Genomic DNA, 17,998 nt, shown 5'->3' with positions numbered 1-17,998 from the left:
TTCCTCATAATACGAAGCAATTCTACAATGTCTTCATTTTCAAGCTTTTAAGAGTGGATCCATCACGTTGTTTGTTCATTGCGTCTGTCAAATGGAACTTTTCTCAATTTCAGCTGGCTCAACCCAAATTTGCGTGACGGGTCACATAGCCCATCTGTTCACATCCTGACCGGATAATCAACAGTTACAGTGGCACGCCTTCACTGATTGACAATTGGGACGACTGAATAAGAAGCTCGACTTGGGAAAACAGGTCAGTACATGCCTCTTACTCCTTTCCGAACCAAGAACTAGTTAGCTGGCAGGTGATTCCTCATTTCCTTCTTGATATCTTGCTTATCGTTAACGCCAGAGCGTTAACAGTGTATTTCAACTTATAGGGTAGTACAATGAATCTTGAAACGGAAGGTGAAGAATAAAAGTAGGTGTACTCTAAAAACAGCTTGAGCGCAAGCGCACGGCGGGTGGGGGATCGGCTACGCGATGCGCCGAAGCCGTTTCTAGAGGAACATCCAATAGGGTACTGCAATAAAACTCGGAATGGAAAAAGAAGAAGAAAAGTAAGCCGCAAAAACAGCTTCTGCGCATGCGCCCACCTTCCCTCACCACCCGGTGCACATGCGCAGAAGGTGCCCTTAGGGCTCACTGATATTTTTCATCTTCCCTTTCAAGATTCTTTGCAGTACCATATACCTGACCAGAAGTAGGATAAGAACTAACCCGTTTCAGCGCAACCGCTAACTCAGAGTCGGTGTGAGTGGAGAGTGGACGGACGTGTCCATACTTTTGCTAACTCGTCAATAGACGCTTCCACCAGAACGCCAAGTGAAGAACAAGAGGAAAAAGTAGCACCGGAACCAGTTCTCAAAATCGTCTTATTTTGAGGTTTTGACGGTTTAAAATAATGATACTCAGTTTTGTTTAATTCTTAACAATTTTTAGAACCCAAATGAATCCATGATGTACCGAATAACCGACGTGTATGAACTGTTTCCGACTTTTGTTCTTCTTCTTCTTCACTAGGTGCTCTAGTGGAAGTGTCCATCAGTGCCTGACGTTGAGTCTGCCCTGTCCTGCCGACACCAAGTCCGAGCCGACGTTTCTGCCCTCGCGCTGACGAAGAATCACGTGTCGTACTTTCAACTTTCGTGCATCACTGTAGGACAGTCGTGGAATCTTGATCGTAAGAACGGACCAAGCTTGTGTGTCAGCTACTGTGGCATGCAGAAGTTTGCCGGAAGTAACTATTTTACAATAATCCTGCTGCCAGCGTGTTTCAACGTGCAGATGTTTCGTTTGAAACGGCCGAAAGGGTGAAAACGTCGCTCGTGGCCGATTGAAAATCGCAAGTAATCCAAAAGTCCAGAACCACCTAGCGGCCGTTACAGTGACCTGTCTAAGGTGGACCCTGATTGGTAGGTCCTAGCGTAGGTCCAAGCCAGCGTAACGTTACGGTGTGAGAGGGAGTGAGGGGTTCTGGCGTAACATAACGCCGTGTAGCTGGGACCGAGCCAGAAAAGCATGTATCGAAATTAATGAGCGGTCCCTCACTCATGTGCTTCCCGCTTCCGGTCAAGCCGAGGGTCAAGCAATCACGAATTTCAAGTAGGGGTCGTTATCAGGGGTACATATCCAATAGTACAAGAAATCAGCGTTTTTCGCAGGTTTTGACAGTTTTAAAGCAAATTCTATAGCAAGGTTTTTTGAGTGCGGCGCGCGTGTGCTGAAGTTGATTTTCGGGCCCACTTTTGTTCTTCCGTTTCAAGATGCATTGGAATACCCTATTTGGCCAGACTCTAGGGAAATTTAAAGTTAACCTTTCTCTACGATGAATAACGAACGTGGGACTTCGGACAATACTTAGTTACTCCAAAGGTTTCGGGTTCAAGCTGACCTCGCGTTCGTCATTTGTTTCTTCCGATCTCCGCTTGACTTCCGCACTGGTAGAACTAAAGCAATGTCTTACCCTCTGTTTTCAAGTGTCATCAGTTTACGCCTGAAATGAAGCGTTATAGGTTCATCCTCAAAGTTTCCCCCTATGTACATACACACTCAGAAAAGCTTGCAAAGAAAAGTACTTTGCAGTACTAAACATTCTCCGGCATTGTATTACTAACTCCCTTGCGAACTTTTTTCTTCGCATTGCAAAGAAATAGTTCGTAAGTTGCGAAGCATTGGTTTGTAACGTTGCAAACCATTTTCTTTGCAAGTTGCAAAGAAGTACTTCGCAATGCAAAGAAAATAGTTTGTAGGAGAGTTTGCAATACAATGCCGGGGAATACTTTGCAAGGTTTTTTGAGTGCATGCACTCTCATTCCAGGAACGTGACATCACGTTCAAACGAATGTGACAAAGTGTCACGTTCGTTTGAGCATTGTGTCACATTCGTTGGAATGTGAGTAAGCTAATTTATGGCCGATTCACATCGAAAGAAATGTGACACAATGCTCAAACGAACGTGACACTTTGTCACATTCGTTTGAACGTGATGTCACGTTCCTGGACTGAGAGTGTGGGGGGAATTTCCAGTCTATGCTTCATATCAAACGTTATGTCTTCCAGCGTAACTTAATGCATGACTCAAGCGCGGAGTTGATTTTGAGTTATACTAGTGCGGTCTGGATCTTCTCCGAAGTTCCCTATCGCATTGCATCGAGATGTGTGCAATGAGCTGTTTTTATGGGAAAACGAAATTCAGTTGAAAAGCCCCGTTCTCGGGCAGTGATTATTTTCCGCTCTATCGAATAGACCATTCTGGTGGCGGCTGAGTGAAGAACAAGAAGAATCACAAAAGTGTACTTTTAAGCACTTTTACTTCAAATATTTAAGTCCCCTTGCTTGTTAAAAGTGAATGATAATATTATTTTGTAAATGCAACATATTTTGAGCGAATATAAGCACTTTAAATGCCCTAAATTGAGTCTTTTGTGATTCTTCTTGTTCTTCACTCAGCCACGACTAGAATTGTCTATTTTGTACTACTGGTTACCCGCTCGGGCCAAGCTTCTCTCCTTACTTGTTCCTTCAATAACACCCTTATTTAACCACCCCTTACGTAGAATTCCGATACCATTCAGAGTACACGCAGGGTTGAGGCAATCGAGAATCGTACCAGGACGATTACCTTGTAATGCCGATGTACTTTGCGCTTTTCAAATCCACTTTATTTTAATTTTTCAGATGATCGTTACCTGTCCGCTCGGCAAGGCGTGATAGGGTTACGTCAGTAGTCTACGAATGATGCAGTCTCCTTGACAAGTTCTTGTGCCTCTCATTTACTGGAGCCGTTGCTGTGACTGCAAGGGAAGCTCAATCTGTCAGCCTTCTGGAACTCGCAGCTGGGTGAGTACTTTTCTGCTTCATTGTTAGATCAAGGGGGTTGGGCGTGCAGTGCAAACGATAGAATATTCTGGTCATAATGCTTAAATTTATGAGTTTTTTCTTAAAAAAAAAAAAAAAAAAGCGGCCAGTCTCATGTGGGTGGACCTAGTCCTAATTCCGCACCCCTGAGTTTTGTTCTTTTCCTTTGGCTTAGATTACCAAAACGCAGGAAAGCTGTATAGTTTTGGAGGGTTAGTCATACGTTCAAACTGTTGTCGTAATGGCCCTTGGGTACACTGGTAGCCAACGAATGTGACGTCATATTCGTTCGAATGTGAACTATGTCACGTTCGTTGGAATTTAATGTCACATTCGTTTGAATGTTGATCCACGTTCAAACGAATGTGACAACCTAAATGAACGGCCGAGTCACGTTCAAATGCATGTGACATCATATTCAAACGAACGTGACAAAATTCACACTCCAACGAACATGACGTCACATTCGTTGGCTACCAGTGTATTGTTTCGTTTTGGGCATCATCCCTGGTAGCAGCGAGGAAAGAATTTGAAGCCGGTTACACAGTTGAAGGGTTCTTACCGGTGCGCCACTCGAGGCCTAACGGAAATCTTAGGGTCTTTGAAATAACGTAACGCATGCAACGTAAGCTTTGTGAAGTCCATACAGCTGCAATTACATGTAGTATTGCATATCCTTCTTACGAAAAGGTAATAAATAGTGTCGATTTTCGTTTCGTTTGCACGCCCGGGGCGCACTCTTAAAACCTTACGAAGTATTTTCTTTGTAAGCTTACGTATGCTCAAAATACTTAGTTATACAAACTACTTTTCTTTGTAAGGCCCAAAATAGTTTGTAAGGTTTTCTCAGTGCGGATGTCCTGTTCTGAGGAAATCGCATCTTTGAAACCTTTGATGCTAGGCAGGCGACTGATCGTGCCCCGCTAGGTAGCCTTAATAAAACTCATTCTGCCTCCGCCGTATTATCCTGAGAGAGGTGTCAAAATTATGTGGTTTTTGCCGATCCGCCTCGCGAGCTGCACTATGCGGAGCTTCCAGGAATTCCAGGGAATTCGGGAAAACCCCGGGTGGGCCGCTCGGGAGAAATACCGAAATTTCGCTTTTGATCCGGGAAATTTGCAAAATTGTCGAGTTGTCTAGCTTAACTGATAGTTTGGTAGTACTAGCGGATCTGTTATTCATTTTGTGACCCCTGTGCTCGCCAGTGATGGTCATTGTTTGACTTTCGAAGCCTTTTATAATGTAAATAAATTGGTCAGTTTTTCGTTCAATTTTCCTGTCATGAGCCCATTATGAGCCCAAGAAAGTATTTATTTGGTTTCAAGAGTCCGGAAATTCGGACCAAAAAAAGCCCCGGGAAAAGCCTGGTAATTTGAAATTTCGGTAGCGCTCGTTACCTTGTGTCCCCGCGCGTCGCAGGTGAAAGGTACATATTGTCCCAGTTCATTTGTGCTTGGCCCGTTTTACACGTTACTCTGTTTAAAGTTATTCCTCCAGTCTCGTCATAACCATTATAGGTTGATTCTGTCATTCCCGATTTAGGGTGCTGTGAATTGGGTGGAAAGACTTGGCGCCATGAACTTATTATTTCTGAGTAGGAATTAATAACGTGCTTAACGCCTTTTCGTTTGCCTTCATTTCCAAAATCAGGTCTTTCCTGTATCGTTCATTCTTAATTTTACCTTCATTTCACAGTTGTAGTACAGTGTCGGAACAGTTTCTTTGGTGCAGCAGTGCACTTTCAGCTCGTTACTGACTTTTCCTTATTGCATGAGTTTTCGATTACTCCGCAAACTTAAGTTTGTACCTGGTATACTCATTACAGCATGCTTCCAAGCACACTCTCATTTACAGCACAGCTGCTATGCACACGCCAAAGTAGAGTGTGCCTGCAAGTACATTAAGAACGTACCTGCTAGAACGCACTAACTGGCCCATAGTTCAATCGAGAGTGTATTTTAGCGTGTACTTGCACACGGTGAAAACGATGTCTGGAAATTTCCAGACATTTGTCCCATTTCCAGACATTGTCTGGAAATGGCCGTTTTTTTCCAGACAATGTCTGGAAATGTCTACTTTTTCCAGATAATGTCTGGAAATGGTCAAATCCCAGATATATATCTGAAGAAAACGGCATTTCCAGACAATGTCTGGAAATAACATTTTCCAGATAATATCTGGAAACAAAGGCCTTGACGCCGAGGTCCACGGATTTGCGACCTGGGGGTCCCCGATGGTGTCCTCGAGGTCCCCAGGACACGAGGAGTCCAACGCCGAGGTCGCCGACGCTCTAGGACAAGCGGTTCCGGAGATACGAGGACGTACCACAAGGAGTCCGTCAAAGCAACTTTTTAGTTGGAGGCCAAAATCATCATCAGCCTCTGGCTGCGTTCCACTTGGGTGTCCGGGACTTTTGACTTCAGCATCGTGTTAAGGTAGTGCTAGACTACCAGGAACCCGTCAGAGGTCGCCGTCGGCCCACCGGTGCGCCCAGGATGCCGACGAACGTGGCTGCTGTGCCGCCACACGGTTCAACACCGTTGTCGCCACCACCCAGGTGGTCCCCGATGGCGTCCTTGAGGTCCCCAGGACACGGGGAGTCCAACGCCGAGGTCGCCGACGCTCTAGGACAAGCGGTTCCGGAGATACGAGGACGTACCACAAGGAGTCCGTCAAAGCAACTTTTTAGTTGGAGGCCAAAATCATCATCGGCCTCTGGCTGCGTTCCACTTGGGTGTCCGGGACTTTTGACTTCAGCATCGTGTTAGACTACCAGGAACCCGTCAGGGGTCGCCGTCGGACCAACGGTGCGCCCAGGATGCCGACGAACGTGAGGCACGCCGGAGCGCCGTGGCGTGCCGGGTGCCTAAACGATCGTCGCCACCGCGTCCTCCGCACCAACCGCGAGCTTGGACGACGGAGGCCGACGCCGTTGGCACCGACGCCGCCGACGTGTACGTCGACGCCACCACGTGCTTAGTCGGCCGTTAGTGTGTTCTAACGGCCGCTTCGGCCTCTGGCTGCGTTCCACTTGGGTGTCCGGGACTTTTGACTTAAACACTGCGTTAGGGTGCACCTGGGCTACCAGTCAGGGGTCGCCGTTGGACTACCGGTGCGCCGAGGGTGCCGACGAACGTGGCGGGCAAGGTGCCTGAACGATCGCGTCGCCCCCGCCACCGCCGTGTCCTACGTCGCGACCAACAGCTTGGACGACGGGGGCCGACGCCACCGACGTGTCTGTCAACGCCACCACGGCCAGGGCCGACGACGCTGCCGCGTGCCCGGACGGCTGATGCCGCCGGCGTGTCCTGCGTCGCCACCGTGTGCTTGGACGGCCAGAGACGACGCCGTCGGCACCGACGCGGAGTGCCCTGACGGCCGACGCCGCCGCGTGTGCTCGAACGGCCGCGCAGCCGGAGGCCAATGCCAGAGGCCAATGTGGTGGCGTCGACGTACACGTCGGCGGCGTCGGTGCTAACGGCGTCGGCCTCCGTCGTCCAAGCTCGCGGTTGGTGCGGAGGACCCGGCGGCAGGGGGGCCGCAGCGGTGGCGACGATCGTTTAGGCACCCGCACGCCACGGCGCTCCGGCGTGCCTCACGTTCGTCGGCATCCTGGGCGCACCGTTGGTCCGACGGCGACCCTGACGGGTTCCTGGTAGTCTAGCACTACCTTAACACGATGCTGAAGTCAAAAGTCCCGGACACCCAAGTGGAACGCAGCCAGAGGCCGATGATGATTTTTGGGCCCCCAACTAAAAAGTTGCTTTGACGGACTCCTTGTGGTACGTCCTCGTATCTCCGGAACCGCTTGTCCTAGAGCGTCGGCGACCTCGGCGTTGGACTCCCCGTGTCCAGGGGACCTCGAGGACACCATCGGGGACCACCTGGGTGGTGGCGACAACGGTGTTGAACCGTGTGGCGGCACAGCAGCCACGTTCGTCGGCATCCTGGGCGCACCGGTGGGCCGACGGCGACCTCTGACGGGTTCCTGGTAGTCTAGCACTACCTTAACACGATGCTGAAGTCAAAAGTCCCGGACACCCAAGTGGAACGCAGCCAGAGGCCGATGATGATTTTGGCCTCCAACTAAAAAGTTGCTTTGACGGACTCCTTGTGGTACGTCCTCGTATCTCCGGAACCGCTTGTCCTAGAGCGTCGGCGACCTCGGCGTTGGACTCCTCGTGTCCTGGGGACCTCGAGGACACCATCGGGGACCCCCAGGTCGCAAATCCGTGGACCTCGGCGTCAAGGCCTTTGTTTCCAGACATTATCTGGGAAATTTCCAGATATTATCTGGAAAATGTTATTTCCAGACATTGTCTGGAAATGCCGTTTTTTTTGGCCCGCCCTTCTATTCAAAAAATAGGGGGAGGGCCTATGCATTTGCCTTTGTGTCTGTGTGTTGTTGTTGTTTTGTTGTTGTTGTTGTTGTTGGCGTCTGTGTACAAGGAAGGAGTTGAGCTAGAGTAACCAGATTTGGAGGGTACTTCAGGAGTACCGTCCAAACAAATAATCCGGTGGTGCAAATTCCGTCCGGGTCGCACAAGGGCTGCTGCAGGTGCATCATGGTTTACATGAGCGGGAGGGGGATTTCCGCCATTATTGGTGCTAGCAGGGCACATAGGGGTATCTTTGGAATCGGGGCGACGAGACAAGATGAATGGACCTGGTCCCGACCCCATCGGCCGCTTTTACAAGTTGGCCAGATCAGGATCTTCAAAAAAGGGGGTCGACCGACTAAAAAAAATTATTGCAGATTTCGATTGGTCTCAGCAAGACCTTTTCAACGAGGGGTCGGAAAGGGGGTCTGGGAGCCCGACTTCGTCTATTAGTCACATCAGGATCTTGAAAAAAGGGGGTCGACCGACTGAAAATTTTTACTTAAGTTTTGGATAGGTCTTGGCAAGACCTCTTCAACGAGGGGTCGGAAGGGGGGTGCAGGAGCCCGCCTTCATGAGTTATGGGAAAAAGTGCGACGGACTCGTTTTGCGCTCCTGCTGTGCCTCTATTGCAAGGAGTTGCAGTAGCATGGCAAATATGGGTATTTTCGGAATGAGGGCGAAGAGACAAATGAAATGGGCATATTCTAAGGACAGTTGGAGTAAAAAGTGTAAGGACTATTGCATATTGTGAATAGAAGGGCGGGCCTAAGTCACGATGGTACATCGATAACTTTGCTTTACCCGCTCACGGTGTGTGTGATGCGAGCGGGCCGAAGGCCCGGCCCTTCGACTGGCCAAGTTGGGTCTGATGCGAGGGCCGAAGGCCCGAGAAAAGGCCGCCGGCAGGCCAAGCTGGGCCGGCCTCCTGTCGAACCGAGTTGCCGGCGCAGCGAAGCGGAGCTGGCAACTCGGTTCGACGGAAGGGCGGGCCCTAGCTTGTTTTTTCAGATATATATCTGGGATTTGACCATTTCCAGACATTATCTGAAAAAAGTAGACATTTCCAGACATTGTCTGGAAAAAAACGGCCATTTCCAGACAATGTCTGGAAATGGGAAAAAATGTCTGGAAATTTCCAGACATCGGTTTCACCGTGCAGGCACTCTTATTTAGCGTGCACATGCCTGGCACACCCTTTTTAGGGCGTGGTTGGAAGTATGCTGGAAATAAGAGTGCTTGGAAGCATGCTGTAACTAAGGGTGTACTAAGGGAGTCTGGGGCGATTTGTAACAGGGGCGATTCGTAACAAATGCGTTTAATAATTTAAGTGGAGGGAGCAGAGGAAAATCTGAGTATGGCCCATCTTTCGCTTCAAGTACAGGGTCCTTGAACAATCGAAGTGGATGTGATCAGTGCTCAGGTATAGTTTTGGAGGGCGTCTGAAATATAGGGTACACCGAAATTTCGGCAAACAGGCAAATCTTTTATTTTGAGTTCTAGGTAGTTTCTGTCTGAGGCTCCCCAGGTATGAATCACCATCGAAGTACCGTTGGGGCCTTGAAGCGTGACCCCTTTACAATGTAAACACGTGGCATAAGTTGCTTTTACTTTGTCCAGTGATAGTTAGGGACGGATTTCTTGCGTACCGGTAACAGGCATTTGGGGTGATTCGTAACAGACCCGTATAAAAACAAGAATTGAAGTAGTTTTTGCTGTTAAATGCTCGAATTATTTCTCGAATCATCTGCTGTTTTATTCCAATACATTTACACAGCTCGAAATGCATTTTAAAGCGAGTTATTCTATGCTTTCCTCTAAAATTGAAAAAAGTGAGGTTAGGATTGACACCCCCATGCTGGGGCGATTCGCAACAGCATGCAAAGGTTTGCAAAACGTCTTAGATTGCAAAGATTACGGACTCCAGATTGATCCAATGGAGCTGCACAGTCTAGACAAGGTAGGTTTACGCCAGACCGCATCTTGTCGTAACAGGCTTCGCGATATCTCGCTGCCTGTTCCTCCAATCCGCGGCTGGCGTACCTACCTTGGCCTGCGGCGCTAGCCTGCCTTCGGCAGGCAATGCTTGTCCACCGTCAGTTACTTCTAATTTCTTGCATACTGGGGGGCTCCGCCCCCCAAACCCCCCTTTATTCTAGATAGAGTTGCTTCATCTACAAATTACACGATCTTGACCCTTGTAACTTTTTAACTTGTCGGGGCTGGGGTCACCGCCCCCCCAGACCCCCCTTCCATCAAGGCAGGCGAGATCTGCTTGCAGAAAACTCGATTTTTCGCCGTTTTTAGGGTGTTTTTCGGCTATAAAAACTGAACCAGTTGAGCTAGGATAATGAAATTTCGCGTGTGCCGAGCCAAGAACATATCTAATGAGCCTGCAAAATCTTAGCAAGATCGGCCGAGCCGTTCAGGAGGAGTAGTGCGCACAGACACACACACACGCACACACGCAGACAGACAAAACTTTTCAACCCCACTGGAGTAACGGGCTTCGCTATCGCTCAGCCAATGAAGGGCCAGACTGCTCAACTGGCACAAGTTTGACACCGATATGCAGAATGTTCTTAATTTTGTATAGAGAATTCCGAAATCTGTTACAAATCGCCCTCAATCGTACTCAACGAGTGTGACGTCATATTCTTTAAATGTGAATTTTGTCACGTTCCTTTGAAAAGGATGTCACATTCTTTTGAACGTGCATCAACTTTCTAACGAATATGACACCGTAATAGGATGGCTGAGTCAATCGAATGTGACAACGTATTCAAACGAACGTGACAAAATTCTCATTTAAAGAATATGACGTCACATTTGTTAAATATCAGTGTACCTATCTAGTCAATCTCTCGCACGTCATAGAAGAGACTTGAACACAAAAGTCGTTTGACCGCACGTTGCCGCTCTCGAATCGTCTTGACGGTGGTGCAAGCATCGATCTAGTCGTTTTATTGTGGCTGTGTTGTTTTTTGCAGATTAGAGGACGACTGTGCGGAGTCTCTCCCTTGAACATCGGGCGATGACACCAGATTCACATTGCTTCTGCTCGGTTTAACTCACTACTGTCACCAAGGTAAGTGCAAAGTGCTTCCGCCAAGGACTTTAATTAATGTTTAAAGTTGTGAGTCCGATTTAATTATTGTGTCTGCATTGCAGTCATGACTATGGAACGCAAATTAAGCCGAAAGTGTTCAGTTTCTGCTAAGAGGTTAACCTCTTCATTGGGGTTGAGTAGACACGTCCCAACCCGTACTCAGAAACCACAGGACTGTGCTGTCAGCAATACGAAGTGCAGCACTAGTGACAGTCTGCGATGTAGCGTGCAAACTGGAACAAGGGAGAAGAATCATGAGTGTCCAACCTGTCGCAAGAAATTTGTCTCTAATAGTGCCCTCAAAACGCACATCCGAACTCATACAGGGGAGAAACCATATGAGTGTACAGTTTGCTTCAAGAAATTCTCCAGAAGTGAAGGCCTTAAATCGCACAATCGAATTCATACAGAGGACAAGCCATTTGAGTGCACAGTTTGCAACAAGCAGTTTCGCTTTGACAGCGGTCTAAGACTGCACCTAAGGACTCATACAGGGGACAAGCCATTTGAGTGCACAGTCTGCAACAAGCAGTTTCGCTTTGCTCGCGGTCTAAGACAGCACCTTCGGACCCATACAGGGGAAAAGCCATTTGAGTGCTCAGTTTGCGACAAGAAGTTTCGCTTTGATAGCAACTTTAGACTGCACGTTCGGACTCACGTAGGGGACAAGCCATTTGAATGCACAGTTTGCAACAAGAATTTCACCTTGAAAACCTATCTTGAAAGGCACCTTTGGACTCATACAGGAAAGAAGCCGTACGAGTGCACAGTTTGCAACGTGAAGTGTCAAAGTACAGGTGCTCTCAAAACGCACCTTCGGACACATACAGGAGAAAAGCCTTTTGAGTGCACAATTTGCCATAAGCAGTTCAACCAAAGTAACAAACTTACCTCTCACCTTCGGACTCACACAGGGGACAAGCCTTTTGAGTGCGCTGTTTGCCATAAGAAGTTTGGAAGAAGTAGCGATGTTAAAAAGCACCTTCGGAACCACACAGGGGAGAAGCCTTTCGAGTGCACAGTTTGCAACAAGAAGTTTCGCTTTAGTAGCAGCCTAAAACATCACCTTCGGACTCACACAGGGGAGAAGCCTTTTGAGTGTTCGGTTTGCGAGAAGAAGTTCAGCAGAACTCACCATCTATCAATGCACATGAAGGTCCATACAGGGGAGCAGCCTTTTCAATGCACTGTCTGTCTCAAGAAGTTTAGCCGAACCGATGGTCTCAGAGCGCACCTCCGGACCCATGCAGGGGAGAAGCCTTACGAGTGTGCAGTTTGTTTCAAGAGATTCGCCCAAAGCGGTACCCTCACGACGCACCTCCGCACCCATACTGGGGAGAAGCCTTATGAGTGTAATGTGTGCAACAAGCGTTTCAGACAAAGTGGAGATGTGAAAACGCACCTTCGGACCCATACAGAGGAGAAGCCTTTCCAGTGCACGGAATGCAATAAGAGATTTATCCATGTCAGTGCCCTCAATGTGCATTTCCGGACCCATACGAAGGAGAAACCATTCGAGTGCGCAGTTTGCAACAAGAAGTTCACGCAAAGGGTTCATCTGACAGTACATCTTCCGACACATACAGGGGAGAAGCCTTACGAGTGTTCACTTTGCAACAAGAAATTTTGCAATGCTTCTGGCCTCAAGGTGCATGTACAGTACCATACGGAGAAGCGTTTCGAGTGTACACTTTGCCACAAGAAGTTCAACCTCGGAACAGGTCTCAAGAGGCATCTGAAAGAGGTGCATGCGAGGAATGAATGCGATTGAACTACTCGTATGAAAGGGTTGACAAAACAGTCGGAGAAGGAACCAAACGACGGGAGGAACTTTCGGAGTTTGTCAGTAGTTTTCGGAAATGATTTTAGTTGGGGGAGCACCCCTTTGACAGTATGCCACAAGAAGTTCAGAGACGATTTTTATGTCTATTCGTTTCAGTGGGATTGTAAAATGTTTTTGAGGACAGCGCTTTCCTATTTTGGCGACTCTCCACGTGATGAGTTTTCTAAATGTAGGATATTTATGCGCACTTTATGACAAAGTGGTTATAGCCTTTACAGTTGGGTACAATTGTTGCCTAGAATTGCCGCTTACAATTGTTATTCAGAGGAAGACATAAACCAGCTTTCAGTGAAGCCATTTTACAAGTGATGTTAATTTTTCTTTTTTAGTTTTTATAGCCAAAACTGTCACATGCGAAATAAAGAAGTTAAAATGATCGTATTAAATTCGTGTAATCTCAATTTTTACTATCCCACCATGCAACTATCCCCCTTTCGTCTTTAAACTCGAATTTTAGTGTCATTGCACGAGAGTGTTTTCACATCTTGTTCTGAAGTTTCCTCATTCAGTACACTTGAAGGTCCTGGAGATTTAGGGGCGTTTTGGCGGTGGAGACGATGCTGTTTCCCGATTAGAACGTGGATGGTCACTCAGCACTTGTGTTTTTCCATTCCTGCACGTTGAGTTTTGCATGCCTGTATGGTTCTTTTTTTCTTGTTTTTGTAATCGGTGACTTGTATTGGGATGAACTGTACAGTTTTTTTTTGTTTGTTTTTTTGTTGTAGAACCTTTAGTTGAAGTCTGGTCTTTGGTGATGGGTAGTCTTTCAAATTGGTTTTCTTTGTCGAGTTCTATGTTTTGAGTAGCAGACAAAAGGTTGTATGATTCATTTCCACCAAAAGTACCTAATTGATTTATTTCGAAAGCAAAGAACTTAAGAACCTTTTCACTCTTCGCATTGCACTTGAGTAAAAGTAATCTTACACGGTAAAAACGGAATTTGGTTTTCCCAGGAACTCCCTGGGAAAACCAGGTTCCGTTTTTACCGTGTATGGATCGAATCTTCAGTAAATTTTGTCTCAAGACAATCTTCTCTCTCCTGTTAATACAAATGCGTTTTATTTACCAAACTTTCGAAAAAAATAGAGACAGCACATTTCTATTGTATGTTGATATTCTGAGACTATTCTCTCACTTCAGGACAGCGGCCGTAACTTTGGACACGCCATAGCTAGCATACTGTTAATTTAAATGTGAGGGGGTGGTGCCGGTAAAAACGGAATTTGGTTTTCCCAGGAACTCCCTGAGAAAACCAGGTTCCGTTTTTACCGTGTATGGATCGAATCTTCAGTAAATTTTGTCTCAAGACAATCTTCTCTCTCCTGTTAATACAAATGCGTTTTATTTACCAAACTTTCGAAAAAAATAGAGACAGCACATTTCTATTGTATGTTGATATTCTGAGACTATTCTCTCACTTCAGGACAGCGGCCGTAACTTTGGACACGCCATAGCTAGCATACTGTTAATTTAAATGTGAGGGGGTGGTGCCGTGTGTTACATTATTCGTTATTGACCGTACATTTTCACTGTTTCTCACGCTAACTTTTCACGTGCAAATGAATGTCATGTCACTTTCGTGTAGGCATGACGTGTCCAAAGGTTTCTAAGCTCTGTGCACTGCTAGCGGGGTTGAAGACCGTTCCTCTCTTTCTACCTAACCAGACCGTGATCTATTCTACGTCGCAACCTTGGAAAATCCACGACGATATGACCTGTTTGTCTTAAATATTTGTTTCCTTTTTCAGTAGGAATAAAGAAGGAGCCTGGAAGCGAGCCGCTAGCCTTGGTGGTATCGAACTACCATTCCCTGTCCGAACCGTGGCAGAAACACGTCAAGGTAAAGAGTAAACAATACCAGTTCTATGTTTAAATTTATGCACCCTTAAGTGTTTTGACTGGGAAAGTTTTTTTTGAGTAATTTCAATACCCGAGACCTACTATGTGGGTCTCTCCACGATAGATGGGCGATCTTCTCTCATGGCCTAACTGATCCAAGGGTTTCCACATTTTACTTCAACACTGTTATTCAAATTATCATATCCAATAAAATGTTAACTCTGTCACTTTCGTTTGTACATTACGTCATGTTAGTTGGAGCTGCCGATTAGGGTGTCACATTCGTTTGAACGTGAATCATGACTCTGAAGAAAGTGACATCATATTCCAACGAACGTGACAAAATTCATATTCATTGAATGACAGTGACTTGTCAGCTATCTGCATCGACTTTTAAAAACCTTGAATCGAGACATGTCTAAAAAAATTTCAATCGCGTTAACAAAGATCTTAAATCGTTAAAAAATTAAGAAAATTCATGAAAATTCGAATGTTTAATATCATTAAAAGTGGTAATATTAACAGCAGAGGAATTTTGTAGTGTAATAAACTCTCTATGGGCCAAGCACCTGAGTCCTGAAAGTACCAAGAACAATAACGTCTTTACTAGCCGCTAAAGCCGGTGGATTTGAACTGTAGCACACGCTATATGTTCATGTACAATTTTGCACGTGGTGCTGCATGATTTAAAATCTGTGTGAAGTTTTTGCGTATAAAAGTGCTCAAATTTGCATAACTTTATGCATTTTCCCGCGTAACGTCATGCAAATTCCTCGCATGCGCACAAAATCAAGCAAGTGACACGTACGAAATTCTACGTAAACATTTAGTGTGTACTGAAGTGAATTTGGCGTTTGCAGTGATCATGATGCAAAGTCGGGAGTATTAATGCCTGACGGTGCTCTTTACCCAGGTCGCCGGCACTACATCACGGCCAAGCGAGCCAGCCTTCAGGTGCGGTGAATGCGGCCTGCGATTCCGCTCCGATGTGCTGCTCTTGAAGCACCTCCGATCGCACAGCCGTGGCAGCACGTTCTTCAAGTGCGACGGCTGTGACAAGACGTTCACCAGGAAGGTGCGCCTGATCGCGCACAAGCGGTATCCGTGTGAAGCCAAGCCCTTCACCTGCAATGTCTGCAACAAGACGTACACCCGGCGGGACTACATCGTCAAGCACCAACGTCTGCACGCTCAGCCGCGAGACGTGAAGGTTGTCGTACCCACTGATCACGAGTGCGGCGTGTGCCAAAAGAAGTTCCTGAACAGAGCGGCGCTTTCTCTGCACCAGTCATTCTCTTTCCATGGGTGCCGTGCTGGCGAGTCGTGGTCAGGTGCGCTCAGGTGTGACACATGCGGTCTATGCCTTCCTTCCACCTCTGCAGGAGGAACTCAGAAGTGCGTCAGCGAGAAAGCATCGGTGCAACCCACGCTGTTGGGCGACTCGGGTGCGAACGTCGAGCTTGACAAGCCGCTTACCGGTGTGAAAGGAACTGTTCCCAACCCGCGTCGTTGTCTTTCTTGCCGCACGGCTGCAATGCAGGCTGACGCGGCAGAAGGTAAGGGAGCTCAGAGAGAGTGTCCTTTGTGTCAGAAGCAGTTTCTTTTCAGCGGCCCCTTTAATCTGCATGTTAGATTCGAGCGCCACTAACAAGGATCAAAGTTCGAAGTATGTCCGCCGCACTGTCTCGAGCAATCCAGACTGCAAGTTTACAGTGAATGTCTCAGGACATCTTCTGGCCACGAATGTTCCAAGTTTGAGCACGTCCGACTGAGATACCATTTCCGCCTGGCCTGTGTATCTTCTATCGGATAATGTGTATCCCTGTTGGGCTTGCTTAGATTTGCATCACTCCTGGCGCAAAACGTGTCACATGACTTTCAAAGGTCGTTTCTAAAGTGCGAGCGTCAGGTCAAAAATTTATGTTTCTCACGCCGGTGTCGACATTAGTAAATTTGTTTTTCTTTTTGTTTATTCTAATTTTAATAGTGATAGCACCAATATCACATAGCTTGTTATCGTAATTACGTTACGAGGAGTGAAAATTAGGTCAGTTGATGAAATTGTATAAATATTGATTTTCAAGTGTGTCATTAGAATTCCAATTGGACTTAATTTTCTTGTTAAAATGCCACTATCAAATGTACTTAAGTAGGTTGTTAGTTAATGGAACTTGAACAAAGGTTCCTGGAGCAAAGTCGATGATTCGTTCAACCTTACTCGGGTGAAATCCATGAACTCCTGTTGATTTGTACGAGGTTTATGAAGATTTTGCCAGCTGAAGGCGAACTGTTAGTACTCTAACATTTCTGGTTGCGTTTTGCTTCTGTACTCTGTTTCACGTTCTGTTTCAAATTTAATTAAATGTTTACTGTTATGGAATTGCTTTGCCTATAATCGAAAAGAAATTTTGCTGCAGTGCATTCCAAAAAACATAACTTTACCCTTCAAACTACATTGTAATTTAGTATGCGTTTTGAAATTTACAATGTTTTGTAACGAAACGTCATGTTTGGGACGTTACTTCATCATCAGCGCTGTTAGGCCTCAGCAGACCTCTAGCGTTCGAGTAAGCAGCTTAATAGCTGCAAATACTTAGAGCGTTATATGCGATCAGTTCAATCCTCTATTTGTGAAGGGGTCGTGGGGGTCGTCCGTATGTTGAGTAACGCCTTCTGTTTCTCTTGCGTTTTACCGTTTATGTTTTTACTGCCAGAAATAAACTACTGTTTGTTAAATTTCAATTTTTATTACGTATGAAGTCGAAGTTTTTTTTTTAAAAAAACATTCATTTGCAACGCAACACGAGCAAAATATACTAATTACACAGTCACCTCCATTCTATTCTTCACAAATTAACACCATTCAATTAAAAAAAACTTGCACGTTTGAGTACACATACATGACCACCGCCCTCGTTCTCGGGTTCTGTTTGACCGACTGTAACTGGTCGGCAGAACTTTCGAGAGAATCGGTTCCTCACTATTTTCAACCAGAGGCCGCCCTTCTTACTTCAAGGGTAAAACCACAGAAGCCCGTCAAAATTTTTGATTCAGCATTGTGGCTAAAATGGGTGTATTCCAAATCTGGGACATTTTTTCCTATCACATCTGAAGAGATCTTGGGCTTTTCATAAAATGTCGGCTGCCCGGCAAAATATCCAACCTCTATTTGATTCTGTGTAGCTTCTTGCTTGCCCAGGGAGCCTTGGAGTCGTCAACTGCATTTTGGGGATCCATGGCCACTTTTTTGTGGGGTACAATCGAGGGGTGAATCACTAGTGTACTCATGTGTACTCACAAGTTTTGAAAGGGCAAAATTCACTAGTTTTTCGACCGATTTTGCGTTGAGTGATGTTTAAAACGCTTAATAAAGCATTAAGATGTTAACAAATGTGAAATTTATGGGTAAAGCAAGGTGTACTCATGTGTACACCAGAACGCACAGCGATTCACCCCTCGAGTACCATG

At 46.3% G+C, this 17,998-nt stretch overlaps 1 protein-coding gene across 1 annotated transcript; it reads left to right on the top strand.

Annotated features, from left to right (window-relative positions):
• Window positions 1-3,299: 3,299 nt before the first annotated feature.
• Window positions 3,300-17,266, top strand: LOC117639749 (zinc finger protein 816-like; the record flags this gene model as incomplete). Its single annotated transcript, XM_034375624.1, has 3 exons — window positions 3,300-3,342; window positions 14,440-14,531; window positions 15,444-17,266. Coding segments are annotated over 3 exons (870 nt in total), but the record flags the coding sequence as incomplete, so codon positions are not given.
• Between the last annotated feature and the right edge of the window lie 732 nt (window positions 17,267-17,998).

This window comes from Thrips palmi, unplaced genomic scaffold (assembly GCF_012932325.1).
Source record: "Thrips palmi isolate BJ-2018 unplaced genomic scaffold, TpBJ-2018v1 HiC_scaffold_11, whole genome shotgun sequence".
In the NCBI taxonomy this organism is placed as follows: domain Eukaryota; kingdom Metazoa; phylum Arthropoda; class Insecta; order Thysanoptera; family Thripidae; genus Thrips; species Thrips palmi.
The sequence above is the reverse complement of the archived record's forward strand: the minus strand, read 5'-3'. Positions and strand labels throughout refer to the sequence as shown.